This window comes from Ascidiella aspersa, chromosome 9 (genome assembly GCF_963924565.1).
Source record: "Ascidiella aspersa chromosome 9, kaAscAspe10.2, whole genome shotgun sequence".
Taxonomy (NCBI): Eukaryota; Metazoa; Chordata; class Ascidiacea; order Phlebobranchia; family Ascidiidae; genus Ascidiella; species Ascidiella aspersa.
In genome coordinates, this window is record NC_139455.1 from 19,361,666 (window position 1) to 19,379,361 (window position 17,696).

Here is a 17,696-nt window from a genome sequence, read left to right on the forward strand (position 1 = left end):
TATGCAGAGTTTTTTTGCTTTTAGTTATTTGGAACCTACGTGACTTTTAACTTTCCATTTGTACAATGTCAACTAATAGTTTTGAAAGATACGTCAGCATTTTTTTATTTAATAACACTAATACCTAATACCACATGGTGGTGTCTTATTCACACAGAACGTTTTATATTTCGGCAAGCATGAAAAAAATATTGTGTCCGTGTTTGTTATTTATCGTTGTAAGATGTAAGTACACCGAATCCGTCTTAAATTTAAAACTATACCACAGTATCAAAGTTATTCTAAAAATTAATTGTAAAGTTTTGTTGTAAAGTTTCTAAACTAAAAGCTAATAGTTTTTACTGGAAACAACATTCGTAAGTATTGTAAACACACGTTTAATCTAAGGCTTTAAAGCTAAACATAAGCCTAAAATCAAAAAGCGCCAGTTGCTTATAAAAACGCTGAACAATAAAAATGATAGCTTTTTTGATCGGGTCGGGTTCGGTTAAAGTTCGATCAACCACCAAATATTCGATTCGGTTTTCGGTTACGTTTCGACTAAAATTAGGCTATCCCCAAACGATAAACTTCGGTTGGGGTTCGGCTTGACCTAAAAAATATACACGTGACCATCACTTACCTTTTAAACATCACTTTTAAACTTTTAACAGCTACGAAGTTGATCGCCGTGAAATTTTGATTTGCTTGACCAACACATTCCAATTCTGTCAACTCTTGAAACGACTTTGAAAGAAGTTACCTAGCAATTATAAAAAATCTACATTCCCAAAACAAAGCTTGCGAATACAATTCTTTAGATTGCTATTAGGCCTATATATGATAGTTAGGAAAAATAGAAATAAATCATAAAGTAATGCTCACAAGAAATTTTCCGAATATACTTTTTAAAGACTTTGCCTTAATCACTTCATACTGCTTTAACAGCAATTCGGCCCATATGCTTATTAAAACATGCAGCAACTTATAGTTTATACAGGATTTCCTGGCTTACTCGTTGAAGCGCAAAACACTTTCTTACAAATTAGCAAGCGGTTTGCATCTTCTGAGGTAGAGCACGCTTTCATGAAAAATTATAATGCAGCACCTTTTAGCAATTTCGCCGAGTGGTTTACTTCATGGCCACAATAGACAAAATTTAAACAAGACACATTAACTGTGCGTGTTGTAGAAACTTATTCCTAGATTGATTGCGTTACTAACCTTTTGAGTTTTAAGCAGTATTTTGCATAAACCATTCTCGTTCCACTAAAGAAAAATGTTATGTTTCTAATCAAAAACCACTAAAGCCTAAAGTTATCATTGGTCTTAATGACTTCCCAAGGCAAGCAATGTTGTCGAACACGAAAGTCCAGTTATTTCGGTCAAATCATCAAAGTCATTCAAGAAGTCACGCCAATTTAAAGCAGTAATGTGTAATAAAAAGAGTGACAAGTCGTTGACTTATTTATGCCGATGTAACACTGTGCAGCACGTATTTGGAAATTTGGTTAACGACACAGCGTAAAATGCTCACCACGTCTAACGAGAATGAACCATAAGGTAGGTTTATTACGAATATGCTGATGTCATACGAATAATACAAATACAAAAACAATTTTCTAGAAAAACCGGAGAAACAATGGTAAAAGAACACGATGCGACATGAAACAGACAACTTTCCTAACGCAAAGAAACTTTGACACATTTTTAAGCACAATATCTATATAAAAAGCAGGAAATAAGTTGTTTCACATTTAACTGGCAATGTGTTTTCGACATAACGAATGAGGCAACTTGTGAAACTTTCCACAGCAATTTGCAATAAATACTTCAGCCAAAGCGGTCTGTCCTAAAATGAATCCGAAACTTTACCGGGCATTGGTTTGATAAAATTAGAAAATGTATAAAATAGGCAGCGCTGTCCTGATATACCTACTGCATTAATGGAGCGACAAGGAACAAAATGTGATAACTAAAACGCTTTGATACTGTTTACGCGATTTTCTGACAAACGACAAATTAAAAAAGCTCGTAAATAGTTGAAACTCGACGGAACAAAAGTGAAACGCAACGAATCGGCCGAAATGATGACCACAAAAATGCACTTTCTAGCGCCCATAATCGTCTTAAAATCGTCGCTACGTCAGGACAAGGCGACAGCATCAAGCAGCAATCGTGCGGTTTCAGCAAAGTGTGAGGTCGTGAGCAAATAAAAGGAGGCGAAAATAAATCGTTTGGAAGTGCGCAGCCCAGAGAGGTAGAGCCAGCTATCGACTATTCGCAGCCCTAAAAAAAAAATAAAAACTAACAAAAACCGGTCCGCGAGGTCCAACTTAAAATTGAAAGTCTCGGAATGAATAAAAAATAGCCAAGCCAACTATGGGGTAGTAGTGCTGCAGCAGTGTGCCTGTAGGTGCTGGTGTAAATAAATTGCTAAGCTTGTGATATGAATGCGCTGGCGTTTTGTCGACGAAAAAAGTTGGCGGGTAATCCGCGCTGAGGTCTTAGTAGAGGTGATGCGGTCGGAGGTAGACAGCGCCGCGTTATGCTGAGAGTTTGCGCTTTCAGAGTGGCGAGGGAACACGAAACGTCGCCGACACTTTTTAGAATGGAAAAGAACAAGAAAATTCCCGTTTTTGGCGTCACAAAAAAAAATTACAATCAAAGATGGGGCGCGTACCTAAACTGACAAACGATTGTGTTATTTGTCAAAACAAAACGACAAATGCTTGATGATTGTTTTATCGCGATTTGTGTTTTAAACGGTTTTGATTAGTTGGATTTTGGTTGTACACGGTAATAAATGTTTAAAATGTACCTTAATATTTAAAATTGAAACCGGAGATGCCTGCTGGTTAGACAACCTAACAAAATATTGCTGTAAATGGTGTTTGAAAAAGTTAAGAGTGTGGAGATATATGTTTTAAAACATAAAAGCCCAAAGCTGAGCCTAAAAAATCTACGACCTTAAATTGGGCGAACTCTTGCGCCCACATGCGGTTAAAAAATAAAGGTATCACAGTTAAATGCTGATCCAGAAAAAGGCACAAACGGCAAAAACCGCAAGACCGTGATTCTCGTAAACGATAAAAAGTAGCAATAAACGTGAACGCGCACAAATCGAACGGGTAAAAAACTACAAAAATAACAAAACACAAATAACAAAACAAGTGTGCTGAGAGCCCGCTCAAAACACGTTGAATAAATATTATGCTGTTTTGCTAAAACACGAAAAACAAGCTAAACAGGAATCGAGGCGAAATGAAACTAGAGCGCCGTGTCACGCTCGCATGCGTCACGTCACGGTTGAGGTATTTTTGGCGGGAAACATCGAACATCGTAGGTAATCGACTGAATTTTAACTACAGGAGTGTAATATCCGAAAATTGGAAGCAGTTGTGAACGATTAGGTTGCAATCCCATACAATTCTTAAATTCAAATACAACATTCAACGGCTTGAATGCGCCCCAAAGTGAAATTCGATGTGTCAAAAAGAATTCTGGCGCTGGTCTAGAATCCTACCACATTTTCGTCCGGCATTATTTGGGTTACGGTGCGAGTTAGTGTTTGGGTTTTGGGATGGTCTTACTGTTATATTTATTGTCCATATTTATTTTTTATTGCAATTTTAATTTTGTCAACTCGTTTCGTTACTGTAAAACGTGGCAGGTTTCTAGATCAGTGCCAGAATTCTTTATGAAAATTGTTTTAAATTTGGATCTACATTTTAAACCAAATAAACATACGAAATAGCGGTGTGACTGTGTCACTTACGTTTCTGGGATATTATTAGAAAAGTTTGACAATGTTATCTACTTCGGTGTGGGCACTAAAATCTTGTACACCTCCTGCAAACGCCAGCCGTCATGCCTCAAAGTTCCATATTGCTTGATAGTCGCAACTTTTGCCTTCTTAGTTGGAAATCAAGCAAGCAACGTAGACCGAAATCAGTAGGTGATAATTTTGAAGAGCTTCGTAGATGTGGTGGCGTGTCCTGGATGAGCGGAAGCTATGTAGTGCTCTCCGTTGATGCGAATGTAGTCAACGTCCAGCGAAGTATCAATAGGAATAGTATGTTCCAGAACGAAACGTTCGTAGCCTTTCCACCTACACAGAAGCATTTTGTTGAGGTTTATTGAAGCAACAGATGCCCCAGCAGCATCCCGAATTGCGTACGTATCGCAAAATGAAACTTAAGTGGAAGATAAAGAGCAGATTTCAAATAAGCGAATAAATTATTCGCACTGTTGCATGATGAGTAATAATAAAAGACATAATTCGTGCACTTGTTATCGGCATTTTTCTTAAAGCGTTTCTTTTTACTTGAAACGCAAAACATTTGTGTTTTCTTTTTTGAATTTTAAGTTGTACGAATTAAAATTGCATATAGTTTAAAAACATTTAATTTTATGTCATATCCCTGCTGTATTAACATTACTGGACAAATAGAGACCGCTAACAAACCTAATATATACCGCATACACAAATTTAATAGCCAAAGGTAATAACTTCCACCGAAACGCAAAACGATTAGTGTTATCTTTTTTGAACTTTAAGTTGTATGAATTTAATTTGCCTATATAGTTTAAAACATTTATTTGGAAGTCATATTCCTGTTGTATTAACATACCTGTAAATGTATAGGTTGGGGATGCCCCCTCCAGGCGTATTTGTGCTTGTTGCAGAAAGGAAGTATTGGTCGCCGATTGTGAAAAACTCCCAATCGTATGCACTAGTGAAAAATAATTTTAAATAAGTCAAACGTGACTGCAACATAATAAGAATAGAAAATGCTTTAGAATTTTAGTCAAGTTGAGACCATTTACAATTTCATTACATAAATAAATATATAGCACCCTATAGTAATCTTGTTGACTTTTGAAAAACATTGTATTCTCCTTGATCAATCTACACTGTGACGTCACACTTACTTGTACGTCAGTATTTCTTGGTAAGGCTGAAAGCTCTGCTCGGCAATGTTGAGTTCGTAGATGACCGAGTTGATGCGAGTAGCGTTGAGTTTGTTGCTGATCGACGAGTTAAGCGAGTTTGCAACGGCCAGAAACGAACGAGTTCCGATTTGGAAGAATTCCCAATCCGTAGCACCGTAGGTCTGCGAGATTTCAAAAAACGATGTTTTAAATTCTGCAGATACCGGATCAACAGGCTAGCAGAACTCATCGGTTTATAACTTCGTTTACACCAGAAAAGCGATTTTTATCTATTGATATGCTGACTGGTTGAACTCTATACTTAAACAGTTATCTTGTCAAGCTGCGAGAAGCATACCACGATGTCTTGCACTTTGATGAACTGCCCGATGTCGGGCTGCCAGCAGTAGATGGACGAAGCGACCCGACTGGAGCCGGCGTAGAACACGTTGGCGATAGCCAAGCAACTGAACACGCTCGGTCCGGCCGCCACCTCGAAGTGCGTCACCTCCACAGCGCCCCTGGTGGCCAGCTCCTGATACTTCTCGAACTTTCCGCGAGGTCCCAGCGAGGGGTCGAATTGGTATATGACCGAGGTCGCCGAGAAGCCACGGATTCGCTCTGAACGGTGATATGGATATAGGTATTTCGTATTTAACAGTATGTAAGTTGAAACGTTTATAGTAACTATACCAAAAAAACGACAAAACCAAACCATACCATCTGCCCTCTAAAATTGCTATATTTAACTATAGATGTTAAATTAAATAGTCACGGACTATAGGTATGGGTGGAATACATAGACGTACATACTTGTATCCTTGAAAGGTAAAGGTTACCAGAAATTATGCAGTAAAAATATAAACTAACTATTTAGGTGCCAAAAGGTCTCAATTTATTTTTGTAAACATAACTATATTCAACAGAGCAGTCGAATTTAGTTTCGGCTAAAAAGCATAAGCGAAGCCTCGAAGGAAATAAAGTGCTCTGGAGCATATTACACAGGTGTTTCTTTTTTTAATAAAATATAAAAGCAATAACATTACATAAAATCAAAATTAAAATACGTTGATTTTATGAAATGTTCTGAAATACTTTGTCAAATGTAAAATATTCAGTTTTTTTGCTCAACGTTAAAAAAAATAATGCAAACACAAAGGGCTATTGTTGAGGACCATTTTGTTGAAGTCCAGCCGTACCGCAATGATCAAAATAATATTGACAACTAATCGGCCACTAAAAATGCCAAGATCCTAAGCAAGACGAATAAAATGCCGCCTAAAACCGCAGGTTTTTACATAATATCCTAGTCATATTAAGTGTTAGATAGTTTTGGGGTATTATATAGTTTAGGGATAGTTTACCATTTTTTTTGCTGGAACCCGGCGATATATTGTATTTTTATTATTAATAAAATGGGAAAAACCCAAAAGAAAACAAATTACAATTGGCAAATTATTTATCAAGAAGCAAACGACAAACTAATGTGTGTCTTCCCACTACATCGTTTTAAAGCCGATGTCGCTCGGAAGTACGTTCAGAACATAACACCGCGATAAAACAGGGCTTTACGCATATTTGCGTCGATTATTGAAATACCTCGTTTCGTTCGAACAAAAAAGCTGGTAAATTTAGCAAATGCTTTGTACGGTTCAGGAATATGCACTACAAAGTGTTACTAAACATTCGACGACATTCGTAGTTTGATTTGGTCGTCAAAACGTGTAGAACGCGTAGTATTTGATGTAGGCCCAATCTCATACTTTTACGGTGACTATACTCGAGTCTATGGTCGCATTCCAACAGCCATCGAACGCTTGCACACCCATCATTGTTAGGCAAGATGTTTGTTTTTCTAAATGTGTTTTTGCAGACCGTTTTAAGGAAATATATCAGTTCAGAGGGGTTGTAACATGGCATAATACGGCATGTAAACTAAATTTTTCGTGCTTTGCGCTAAGGCCGAGATTCACTTGCATATTTGAGCACGAGTTCACTCTGGAAGAGCGAGTGTTTATAAGTTAAGTGGTTTAATGACGTCACGATATGCCGTAACTTATAACGTCACCCCCTTTTGTAGGTTTTGCAGCCCATCGAAAGTTTATAGTGGCAATGCGGCCTAGGTTGGTCATCACTGGGCAAGAAAGTCGCTACCAACAGCGCCACCTGCCGACAGCAACGCGGTCGACTTCTGGAATCGATCTTTCCTCGTTCCAATTTGCCGGGAATTTCTGGGCACAAAACGGGCGTAGTTCCGTCCAAGTTCATCAACTTCGTTCAAAGCGAGACAAAACTTCAAAGAGCCGACCTTACAGGCCACCGCCTGCTTTTAAATGGGATCTTTCTAAGGGCGAAATTGCGCCTTTCTTGTGGTTTGAGATCGAAGCCAAAAAATACAGCGGGCATTTTTGTGCGCCGCCAAATAACACAGCTGAGGCCTGTTCGCGCTTGCAGTGCAATGTCGCATGCACTTCTTTTAAATTGGCAAAACAACAAAAGACAGAAAACGCCTGTAAAAGATGATTGAAATTCCTGCTACATATTTCCTCGGTGAAAGAACGTACTGGCATAATAACGGATCGAGATAACGCTGGCAAAAGTCGCTCGTGACCCATATTTCGGAATATAATTTTGTCGCTGCTCCACTTGGCATTAACGATAATGAAGTCGCAATTACCAACCTTTTTCTCGGCTTAACTAGTGTTAAGTCACTAACCGATTTATTTGTATAGAAATGTTGCAATATTGTTGTATAAAAAAAAAATTGTAAGCAAATACATTTATATACAAACACCGTTCCGCGCGACAATATTTTGTTACTTTGTAACGAAAAAATTAAAAAGCATCTCCTGCAAGAATTCTTTCATAGAAAACCCAAATCGAGTGAGTATTAAAATTGTGGTACCCGTTTGTCTAACGGGTCAGCCATGCCGACCGTTCTACGCATCCAATACTTTCTTTTCGACTCAAAAAAAAAAAAACTGCATGTGTTAGTAAAGCTTCCGAGCAGCGGCGGCTTTTTGGTGGCGCCATTTCTGACGTAATATTTCACAACGAGGTTCCGTGTCACTGCGGCAAGACAAAAATAGTGGCATAGTCCCCAGGGCTGCGACGATTGGAAAGTTATCGCCAAAGCATTTTAGTTGGTAAGATAATAATCTTTACCAACTTTTGTTTAAAGTTACAGCTGAAAATTAATGATAGTAAATATTTTGTGAGTATATAGTTGTGTCTGCGCATACTCTTTTACAACCTCTTCTTATTCCTAAATACCTGCGAAAATGTCTATTACGTAATTCTTTGAACTTTGTTATCTGATAGTGAGATCATGATTATTTTATTTTTTATTTAAAGAGCTTTGGAAAAGGTGAAAAATATTAAGCGTACGCCATTTTTCGTTCAACCTCCCCATAAAACAGCGAAGGCAGTGGTTCTCAACCGGAGTGACGCGCCACCCGGGGGTGCCATTTGTAATCCTCACATCAAGGGTGCCTCGACATATTTGTGAATCTTTAAGAATCTGATTTTTGCTCAACTCTTACAACTTTTTGTGTAAGATTAAAGTGGAATAAATCCAATTATAACTTCCTACGTGGCGTAGAGTTGATGTGCGTTGTTCCAAGTCCGTTTTTTTGTAACATTCTAGTGAATTGCTTATACGGACAAATTGCCGTAATCTATTTATTATCTTTTAAACCCAAGGCAGTGGTTCCCAAACTTGTTTTGCTGGCGGCACACTAAAACAATCTTAAGTATTTCGCGGCACAATTTTAACATAACATCAATAGGGTAATTTTACAATCGCCCTTAACCCACAACAAAGATATGTAAATGTCTCAAAATTATTAATTTGCAACGAATAGCTCGTATTCAAGTAAAAATGCTTGCGTGTATGCCTATTGTAAATTCAAATGACTTATTTTCCAATATTACATAACGTTTCGTGGCACACTTGACAATCTCTCGAGGCACACTGATGTGCTGCGGCACAAAGTTTGGGAACTACTGATCTAAGGGGTGCCGCTAACCATAAAAGGCTGAGAAACACTGAGCTAAGGTATTCGTACATACCGTAATTGACAACGGCGAGGAAATGGCGCCCTCTGATGGAGAAGAAGGCAGTGTTCCGAGCGTCCTCCGACTCAATGACCTGGAAGTGCACGAACTTCTTCCTCTTCCTCGACCAGCGGAAGATTCGGACCTTGCCGCTCCTGGGACGCTCCGAATTGAAGCCGGTCGACATGGCCAGGAAGTTCTGGAGAAAAACATTGATTATTTCAGAGACGGCCTGGATGTTGCTCGAACGGAGAGTCGTAAATACTAGATAGACAGGTTACAAAGTTGAGAAGTTTGATAGTTCATATGTGATGCACAAAATTATAAAAAAAAATGCTTTAATTGCATTGGATTTGTCCTCATTCTTTGCAATCTCTACAAGCATTTCTGCCTAAAGCAGTTTTCAGAAACACCAAAAATGAAGTGATGCTTTGTTTTACTACTTTTGCGGTATTTATCTGCTTTTTGGTTGTAAACATGCGAATCCAGAGTTGTAGTGCATAACTATAATTATTCAATAATTTGTCTGTTTGCAGCAGATAATGGCGATACGTCTGCCGATGCTTAAGCCTAATCAGTCAACGACTTGCACTTGAGTAGCTGTTTTTCACTGACTAGAATTTATTTAAGTCTTTCGGGTAAAATGACTTGGCTTGGGCCTAAGTGAGTGTAGGGATGTTGTAACGTTTTTCGTTCCGACTTACATCGAACCCCATCTTGAAGGCGTTCCAATGCACGGCGAGCTGCGCTTTAAACATCTGGAAGACTTCGAAGCGACGACCGTCCCACTTGAAGAGAGCAGAGTAGGGAAAATCTTTGTTGGCAGTCGCCAGGAACGTTCCTTCGCCTTCAATCTCAAACCACTCCATCGAAATCGTGTCGTTGATTGTGATGTCATCGTAGTCGATGATGTAGTCCATGCGTTCCCTGCCTGAATTATTAAGTAAAAGACAAAGATTAATTACTCGACGTAAACGTTAAACTGGCAATGATGATACACTTATCGAAACCAGGGATAGTCAATAAACAACATTACAGCTTTTTTACTTTATTGCATAAATCAAACTGCGGCTCTTAATGGGATTAACATCACCATTTTATATCTTAATTTAATCGAATTAACTTAAGGTACACAATGAAAAGGATGTCTGAAAGGGATTCGGTCATTTTTTCTAAACGATAAGCTGACAAATGCAATTGAAGGTGTCTAAAATTCCCATTTGATGGTTGGGTGAAAAAATATTTACAAGCAGACATAATGTTTAGTTTATTAAAATAAAAACTAGTCATACATCATTGGATAGTCTACCGTTGTCCATTGTCCTAACAAATTTAAGCCGTTTTCAGCGGAAAATAGGTGCAGCCAATTTTTTTAACCCAAGGTAGAAAAATTATTCCATTACCGTGCCCTGTAATAGTTTGGTGCAGCAATTGTTACAATTCTGCGAAACGGACTCTTAAAAGTTTGCAAATATAATATTAAAAACACCATTCGCAAAAGTGAAAATTTAAAAACACCATTTCGCAAATGCTGCACCGTTGGATGAAAACTTTAATGCCTTACCTCCTCTGACTTGCTGAAAGTTTATCCCGGTGCAAATCTCCATAGTGTGATGCTTGGTGTACTTCAACGTTCCTTTGCTAGCCAGTGAGCAACGCACGTCCTGCTTGTCAGACTCCAGCACTATCAGCGGCGCTGCAAAAAGTAGGTTTGTTAAACCGATGCAGCAGATTTGGAGCCATGACGCTCTTTAGATTTCGCAAAGCATTTAAAACAATTTCACTTAATTTAGGTTCACGGTATTTAAACAATTTTTTTAAGTTTGCCATTACATTATACAAACCCTTTTAGAGTTGCAATATTTTGATGGATATTTGTATTTAAGAAACATATGCTACTTGCTTGATATTAAAGTTTGTTAGTCAAGAATATACCTTATAGACTGAAAAACACTAACATTTAGGCTATTTTGGAACCCTTTTATGAAATAAATTTTTGGACAAGTTTCTACAACAATATTAGAAAAAGGCGGGTTAAACAAAAAACAATCAAACCTTCTGTTTGCCAGATCACACTGATATTACTACTCACACAATTAAAATGACGTCACGATGAACTCAGCACTAATGACGACATTACGTTTACGGTAAGTTGGTTCAGGTGCTAGCAAATGAACGTGAGTCATGAATTCTGAGCTATAGTATGAAGGTCTAAGCGGGGTTTGTCAACTTTGTTTGCTTGAGTTGGGGCGCAAGAAAGGCGTGTTTAATTGTTTATGTCTCTGCTGGCATTTGTGAGGTGATATATAAGCGGGTTTGTATACGGTCTGTTCAAATGAGCTGAGTCAGAAATATAACTCATCGCAGTTTGACGACTTTGTTCGTACACGGGCCATGGCATTGGACTTTAGACTTTAACGTTTTACCTCAAACTTCGACCAAGTGTTGTGTTAAGCAGATTGAAAGACATTTAATCCTAATTCTTAAAATTGCAATCCATTGGTGGCCTGGAACCTACATATCACAACTTTCTTGGTCAGGAAGTACTCAAAGGGGTCTCCAAAATATAGGATTACATCCAATCTTACTATAAGCCACGCAATTTTATAGGAACAATAGTAATTTTGGAAGTATTCAACGATAGGCCGATTTGATCCAGCAGACAAGACTTGCATAAAAATCAAGAAGCAAATTCTGTTAAATTTTCATTTTAACAAACTGCCATGCACATAAGATCAATAGAGTTTCTTAGACCAAATTTTATTCAAATTTGTTACAATGTACTTAAGCCTAGTATAAAGACCTGAAAACCAAGTTTTAGATGTCTATTGTACAACACAGTATCGCTCACGTGTCAATTAGAATCGCGTGATAAGAGCTTCAAAGCTTCAAAACGTTATTTTTCTCGCATGGCAAAGACGAAAAACGCACATTTTATTAAACCGGGGAGTTTTTCGGCGCTTTTGGTGGACAACAGTTTGGTTAAATCAATACCAAAAAGACGCCTAAAAGATAAATTGTTACGTTCCTACATCCAATATATTTCATACGCCCAGCATGATTACAAAGATCCGCTGGGCGCTCAAGCACACTTGGGCGCGCAAAGGGTTAAACGCACGCCTGGCTTGGCGCCCGTCAATCAACGCGCCCTTTACCTGGCCGGCTTAGATATGACGCAAAGTGGGGCCCCGCTTGAGAAGCCTGGCGCGAGATCGAAAATCCTGATTGATCATCCGACTGTCAATCCCGACGTTTCAAACGGGATATTTCCTTATTAACGCCGGCGCCCGGCATTTGAAGCATTTTAACAAGAGCAGCTCGACCGTGGACCGCTGCTTTTTAGGTGGGTGGCGGCTGGCGACTTGCTCATAGGTATTATATGTTAGTGTTGGGTTAGAAAGTACACACTTCTTTCAAATTGACATAACGCATTGTTTGTTTTTGCTCATGGGAATACTGACAAAACAGCCTTTATTGACACACCAGTTTAAATTTATGTTTAAAGTATACAAATGAAATGCTTTCAATAAAAAAGTTTTAATCCATATTGTTAGCAATACGTACATGGGGTACTTGAAACAATTAATTTTACTCTGTAACCACCGGTCGTAATAGTGTTTGGTAAAAATATTAAGCCTATCCTGGCCTCACGCCCAATAGGTTTAATTTATAAACATTGGAAGCTTAGACATAAAACAAAAACCGCACAAATTGGAAGGAAACCAATATAAGGATGACGACCCAGTTCAACTATGGTAATATTTTTGATCCGAAAACCTGTTCCACGTTGACTTCTAATAATGTTTACTGATCCTTTTCTAAAAAAACTACATCAATTTGGGTCAAGTGTCGCCAACATTTGGATACGGCTTCCGTATTGAACAGGCACACTGTTCGGTTTATTTAAAGAAAGGTAATTGATTTTGTGTGTTTTCGATTAATTCGCAGGCAGACCAAATTTGCAAAAGCTGGACAGCAACCTACAAAAATACCCCCCCCCCCTCCTCCTTTTTAGAAAGATACTTGCAACTTAAGCTGCAAGTCAGTAAGTCATACCTATAAAAATGCACTCGTTTGCTAAACTTAAATGTTAGGTGTATGTGGATGTACTTCGTTTGCATTGTTGAAATCGGTAACTCATTTTGTATATGTATCTTTACCTGCCGTTTGAGGTAGGGTTGGGTTGGTCGAAGGGCATAACTGCTGAGATGCATCTTCACCGGGATAGAATACTAGTTGACGAAGCAAACCCTGCAAACAATAATTCGAGATGGTTTTGTAAATTGTCGATATTTTTGGTAGTGTGGCGATGGGTGAATAAGCCAATTTAGGCATTTACCTACATAGCGATAATAATTAGAACGAATACGTCATTGGTTGAAGCAGAGACAATTTTGTCATATGTGGTCCGAAAAATCGTTTAGACTTGATTTTTATTTGACCTAATTTTTTTAAATGATTTACTTTAAACAGGTCTAATTTTGGTCAGCAGCAACGAAATAAAGGTTTGAGACGAAATGTATGCGATAATATATCAAAAACATTTACTGAAAACACCCACGAGGTGACGTTGTTGAGCAAAAATAATAAATAAGTAAAATAAAATAAAATTCTATTTTTTAAATCAAATATCAAAAAAAACAGTAAAACAAAATACGACAAAATGGTACAAAACACGTAATATTTTGATATGCAGTTTAACAATGCGTACAGAATGGTTCCTTAACGCACAGCCTGTACAGACCACAATTTTAGCAAGTGCTTTATTTTCGGAAGCGCAGAAACGACGCCACAGGCTTAGCCACACAGGTAAGCAGGATTTTAAAGCATCTAAAGGCGTCGAGCAGTTGACAGCACTACAGGACGCGATGTTTTTCTCCTAATTTAACGGACAAACGGGCAAGTGCTCGGGATTGATTGGTCCCAATCGGAATCGCGCGCTTAATCAGCCCAGGTTACCGCGCCGCGCCGTAAATACAGGTTGCCGTAAAGCGGCCGCAACCCCTTCTGATAAAAACGCGCTTTTGTACGACGCCCGTAATCACGGGTTCGGAGAGGATGAGACGCGACTCTCCGCGTTTTAATGACGAGAACTTTACGGAAACCCGCCTTTCCAAATGCGACTCGTAACTGTTACAATCAGACGAGGATTTTCCGAGGCGCGACCTGTCGCCTTTTCGGAGTTTTCGGTTTAAGCCATCACTTTGCCGATTATTGTCAAACCGAGCGAGGAGAATTGTCCCCAAGAGGATTTGTGAACAGCGAAGTTTGACCGGAAACGCAGGTTTTTGTTTTATTTGGAACTAATAATGACAACTTTAACACCGTCTGAGAAGCGTCGCAAGATGAAACAGGCTTGGCGGATAATAGGTCTAAATTTAAAACTTTATTGGCAGTAAAATAACAAACGCAATGACTTTTTAACGTGGCTCAGGTGTTTTTTGTGCCATTTCAGCAAAAATTTCGGAAAAACCTTTAATCCTTGCAGGGAGTGGACAAAACAGTAAAAGTTGAGTGGCGAATAGCGACGAACAAAACCAAAATTTAAAACATAAGCGACATTGGTTTCCACCAGGAGACGCCTTGCCGATGACTAGTATCAGGTGTATTTCTATTTGTTGCACATGCTAGCTGGGTAATTTTTCGTTTCCAACATTAACCTTTTTTTCCCGAAACCAATAGGTGCTTAACTGCTTTCGATATTATTCTACGACTTACAGATTTGCATCACGCGATCTTGCCGAGCCTAAACAGCAAAAGGTTTAAAGTTGGACTCCACTTTAAAAACCCTTGACTTAGTTAGAACTTTGTTTTGTGAACAGCGTACAAAAATGTACCAGACTTTGCTAATGAAAAATGAGAGCGTGGTTCTCGATCTTTTAAACCTTTCCGTTTTTTGAGTTAACTTAAATTTGATGAACTCACGCTGAACTGCTTGTTTCTTTTCCGTCTGCTTGCCACGTAAATACGAGTGCGCTTCACATTCATTCGTCGTGGAAAGGGTTCTGTGAGCGACCTTAAAAACAAGAAAGGTAAATTTTTGAGGCTCATTCAAAAGCACGATTTTTCTAAAATTTAAGACGATTGCAGAATTAGTTGAATACTAAGAAAGGGCTCATATTAATTAAATTCGAAATTATTTAACTATTCGTCTTTTATTTTGTTCCCTTATAAAGAGTTTAGTCAAAAGACTTGGTTTTGCCATGGCTGTTATATTACTGAAGGTTTTGGAGTCGCAATTTAAAGATGGGATTCCCCACTGTCTTGTTATATGGCTTAGAACGGTGTTCCATAACCTAGGGGTCGCTGCCAAAACCTATGGGTCGCCGTTCGATTTGGCTGGGTTGCCGACTGTAGACCACGTATAGTTAGATTTATTGATATTGGTTCTGATCACGAGTTATCCACCAATTTTCAACCGCGGAAAGCAATTTGACGGCATGGCGGAGATTAATAAATTTAAAATAATTAAACTTCTTTCCTTATTTGTGTTTCGTCCACTTTAAGCACACAAAAAGTTAATTGAAGAGAATGGATCGCCAAAGCTTTTCTGTTATACTTATACGATTATAGTATTTAGGTGGCCGCGAAAAAAAAGGTTAAGAAACACTGGTTCAGAAGATTCGGGACGATTGTGAAATAACCTCGCGCCGCACCTGGACAAAATAATTGAACGCTAGGATCATTAAGTTGTACGAAAATTGTTTCCTTTAAAAACTACGAAGTACCGGCCTGACGTTTTCAATTGTCGTACATTCAAGGGCGTGTCGAATTGGGCGTTCAATATCGATAACTCATCAGAAACGCTCGACGATTGGCGCGATATCAAATATCCAGGCCCAATATCCAACGTTTCGCACCTGTGCAATAAGGCGCGTACGGCGGCCGATTTGTCTGGGCGATAAAAGGGTGAGAAACGAGCGGGCGTCATAAGCCGTACGCCAAACATCTTGCGCCATTATTCGGCGGTCCCTGAATATACAGTTGCACAACCGTGGACCACGGTACTATCGCCAAAGATGCGATATTGGATCGCGGTGTGCTTAGTCGCACTTGAGCTTTAGCAATTTCTTTTGTGGGCGAAAGTTTAAATTCAGGGTTACGCAGGATTACTTTCGTATCTATAGCCTGCCATATAATAACCATAGTGTTAATACAAAGTTTAAATTTGTGTCTTTATTTTGTTTGCCAAAATGTCGAATGCTCACTTTAAAAGCTGACTATATTCCTTTAGTAATACTATAACAATTTGTCGTTCAATAATGACACCTGGTTTTCAAATTGAAATATATCATGACACATTAAACATAATTTTTAGGCGGATTTAGAAACACGGGTAAACGCCATCGAATAGGTAAAACACACAAAATTTGCTGCATAATCGTCGAGTTTAGCCGGCTAACTGGGGTGCAATTTAGCCTGAAGTATTGCAGGCTAATCCCAGCATGGACGCCCTGTGGCAACAAGAGGGAAAACACATCAAGACAAATTGCCCGCGAGACAATGCACAATGTGGCCTTAAAATAACACAAACTGGGCGGTGGAAATTGCAACTAAGCCCCCGGCCCGCACATTTGCCGCAGGCGGCGCCAAGGTGGTGTTTTATTTCAAATTAAGGGCCTCCTGAAATAAACCTACAACTGTAGCTCTTTGGGGTCGCACTAAACATACTGTATAGACGACACAAACGGTCGCGTTTGACACTAATTATTTTGGTGTTATTTGTACAGTTAAATATGTAGTACAAAAAAAGCAATATTCAAGTTTACATGAAAAAACAGAGAGTCGTTAAGTGTAGGTATGCCCGATAATATCGGATCGGTGCCGATAACCGATGCCAACTGGTAGTATCGCTACTCGTCCGATACTAGGGCGATATCGGTACAGATCCGATGCCAAATTAATGTAAGGATTTTAGCTGTGATTTGAGGTACAATCCAGCAATTTCTACTTTAAATGTTACATTTATCAAATAACGGTATAGGTTAACAACTGGACGAAAATAGACTTCTTAACATTTAAGCAACTTTTGGAAAATAAATTACTCTTGAATGTTTCAATTTCATCTAATTTGCTTGTTCAAGCTTAGTAATGACGTCATTTGGTATCGTAACGCGATACTTCTGTCGGTATCGGAATAAAATGTCAAGTATCGGATATCCCTAGTCGACGAGTCAGCATTTAATAAATAAACCTGGAAGTAAAACAGCTACAAATTTAGATTTTTTACGGAAGTTGTATTTAATGTTACTGACGTTTCGTTTTGCTGCAATGACAAGGCGCAATTATTCACGAAAAGGTTATCTTTCCGCTCCTCTCATCCGGAAAAAGGTTAAAACGACCATTTCCAATGATCATCGATTTTATCTAAATTAAACGTCGATCGCTCGCAACAATGGCCATTGTTGATCGCGCTTTGAAGCTTTATTTAGATTTCGGGGTGCAGGGAGAGGGGGTGTAGACGTCCGTTGCGTCACAATGCGCATTGTCGAAAGGGGTTTTCTGACGTCACGGCGCGGGCAAAGATGAAAGCAGACGAAACAATGGCGACATTATCTTTTTCGAACGTGGGGCTTTGTGATGTCATATACAGGAGCGCGCGGCCGACGACACGCCGCTTTTCTCCCCCCTAAAAAAAGAACGGGGTCAGGTTCGCGCGACGCCAAAACAAGGGACTGGGAATCGGGCGCCGCGCCAAACCAGCAGCCGGCGACCCGCGGGCGGCG

The 17,696-nt window shown here is 39.0% G+C and overlaps 1 protein-coding gene across 1 annotated transcript in view; it reads right to left on the bottom strand.

The window, feature by feature from the left end:
* Positions 1–3,610: 3,610 nt before the first annotated feature.
* Positions 3,611–17,696, bottom strand: part of LOC146133458 (thrombospondin-type laminin G domain and EAR repeat-containing protein-like) — a 46,056-nt gene continuing 31,970 nt past the window's right edge. Inside the window, exons 5-13 of the mRNA XM_083397753.1 lie at positions 14,896–14,986; positions 13,131–13,221; positions 10,535–10,666; positions 9,675–9,901; positions 8,986–9,169; positions 5,273–5,535; positions 4,915–5,096; positions 4,614–4,715; positions 3,611–4,090 (exon numbers count right to left, since the gene is read on the bottom strand). Coding sequence (XP_083253879.1) covers positions 3,931–4,090; positions 4,614–4,715; positions 4,915–5,096; positions 5,273–5,535; positions 8,986–9,169; positions 9,675–9,901; positions 10,535–10,666; positions 13,131–13,221; positions 14,896–14,986 — 1,432 coding nt within the window. The 3' untranslated portion in view covers positions 3,611–3,930. The remainder of the gene's footprint in view (positions 4,091–4,613; positions 4,716–4,914; positions 5,097–5,272; positions 5,536–8,985; positions 9,170–9,674; positions 9,902–10,534; positions 10,667–13,130; positions 13,222–14,895; positions 14,987–17,696) is intronic.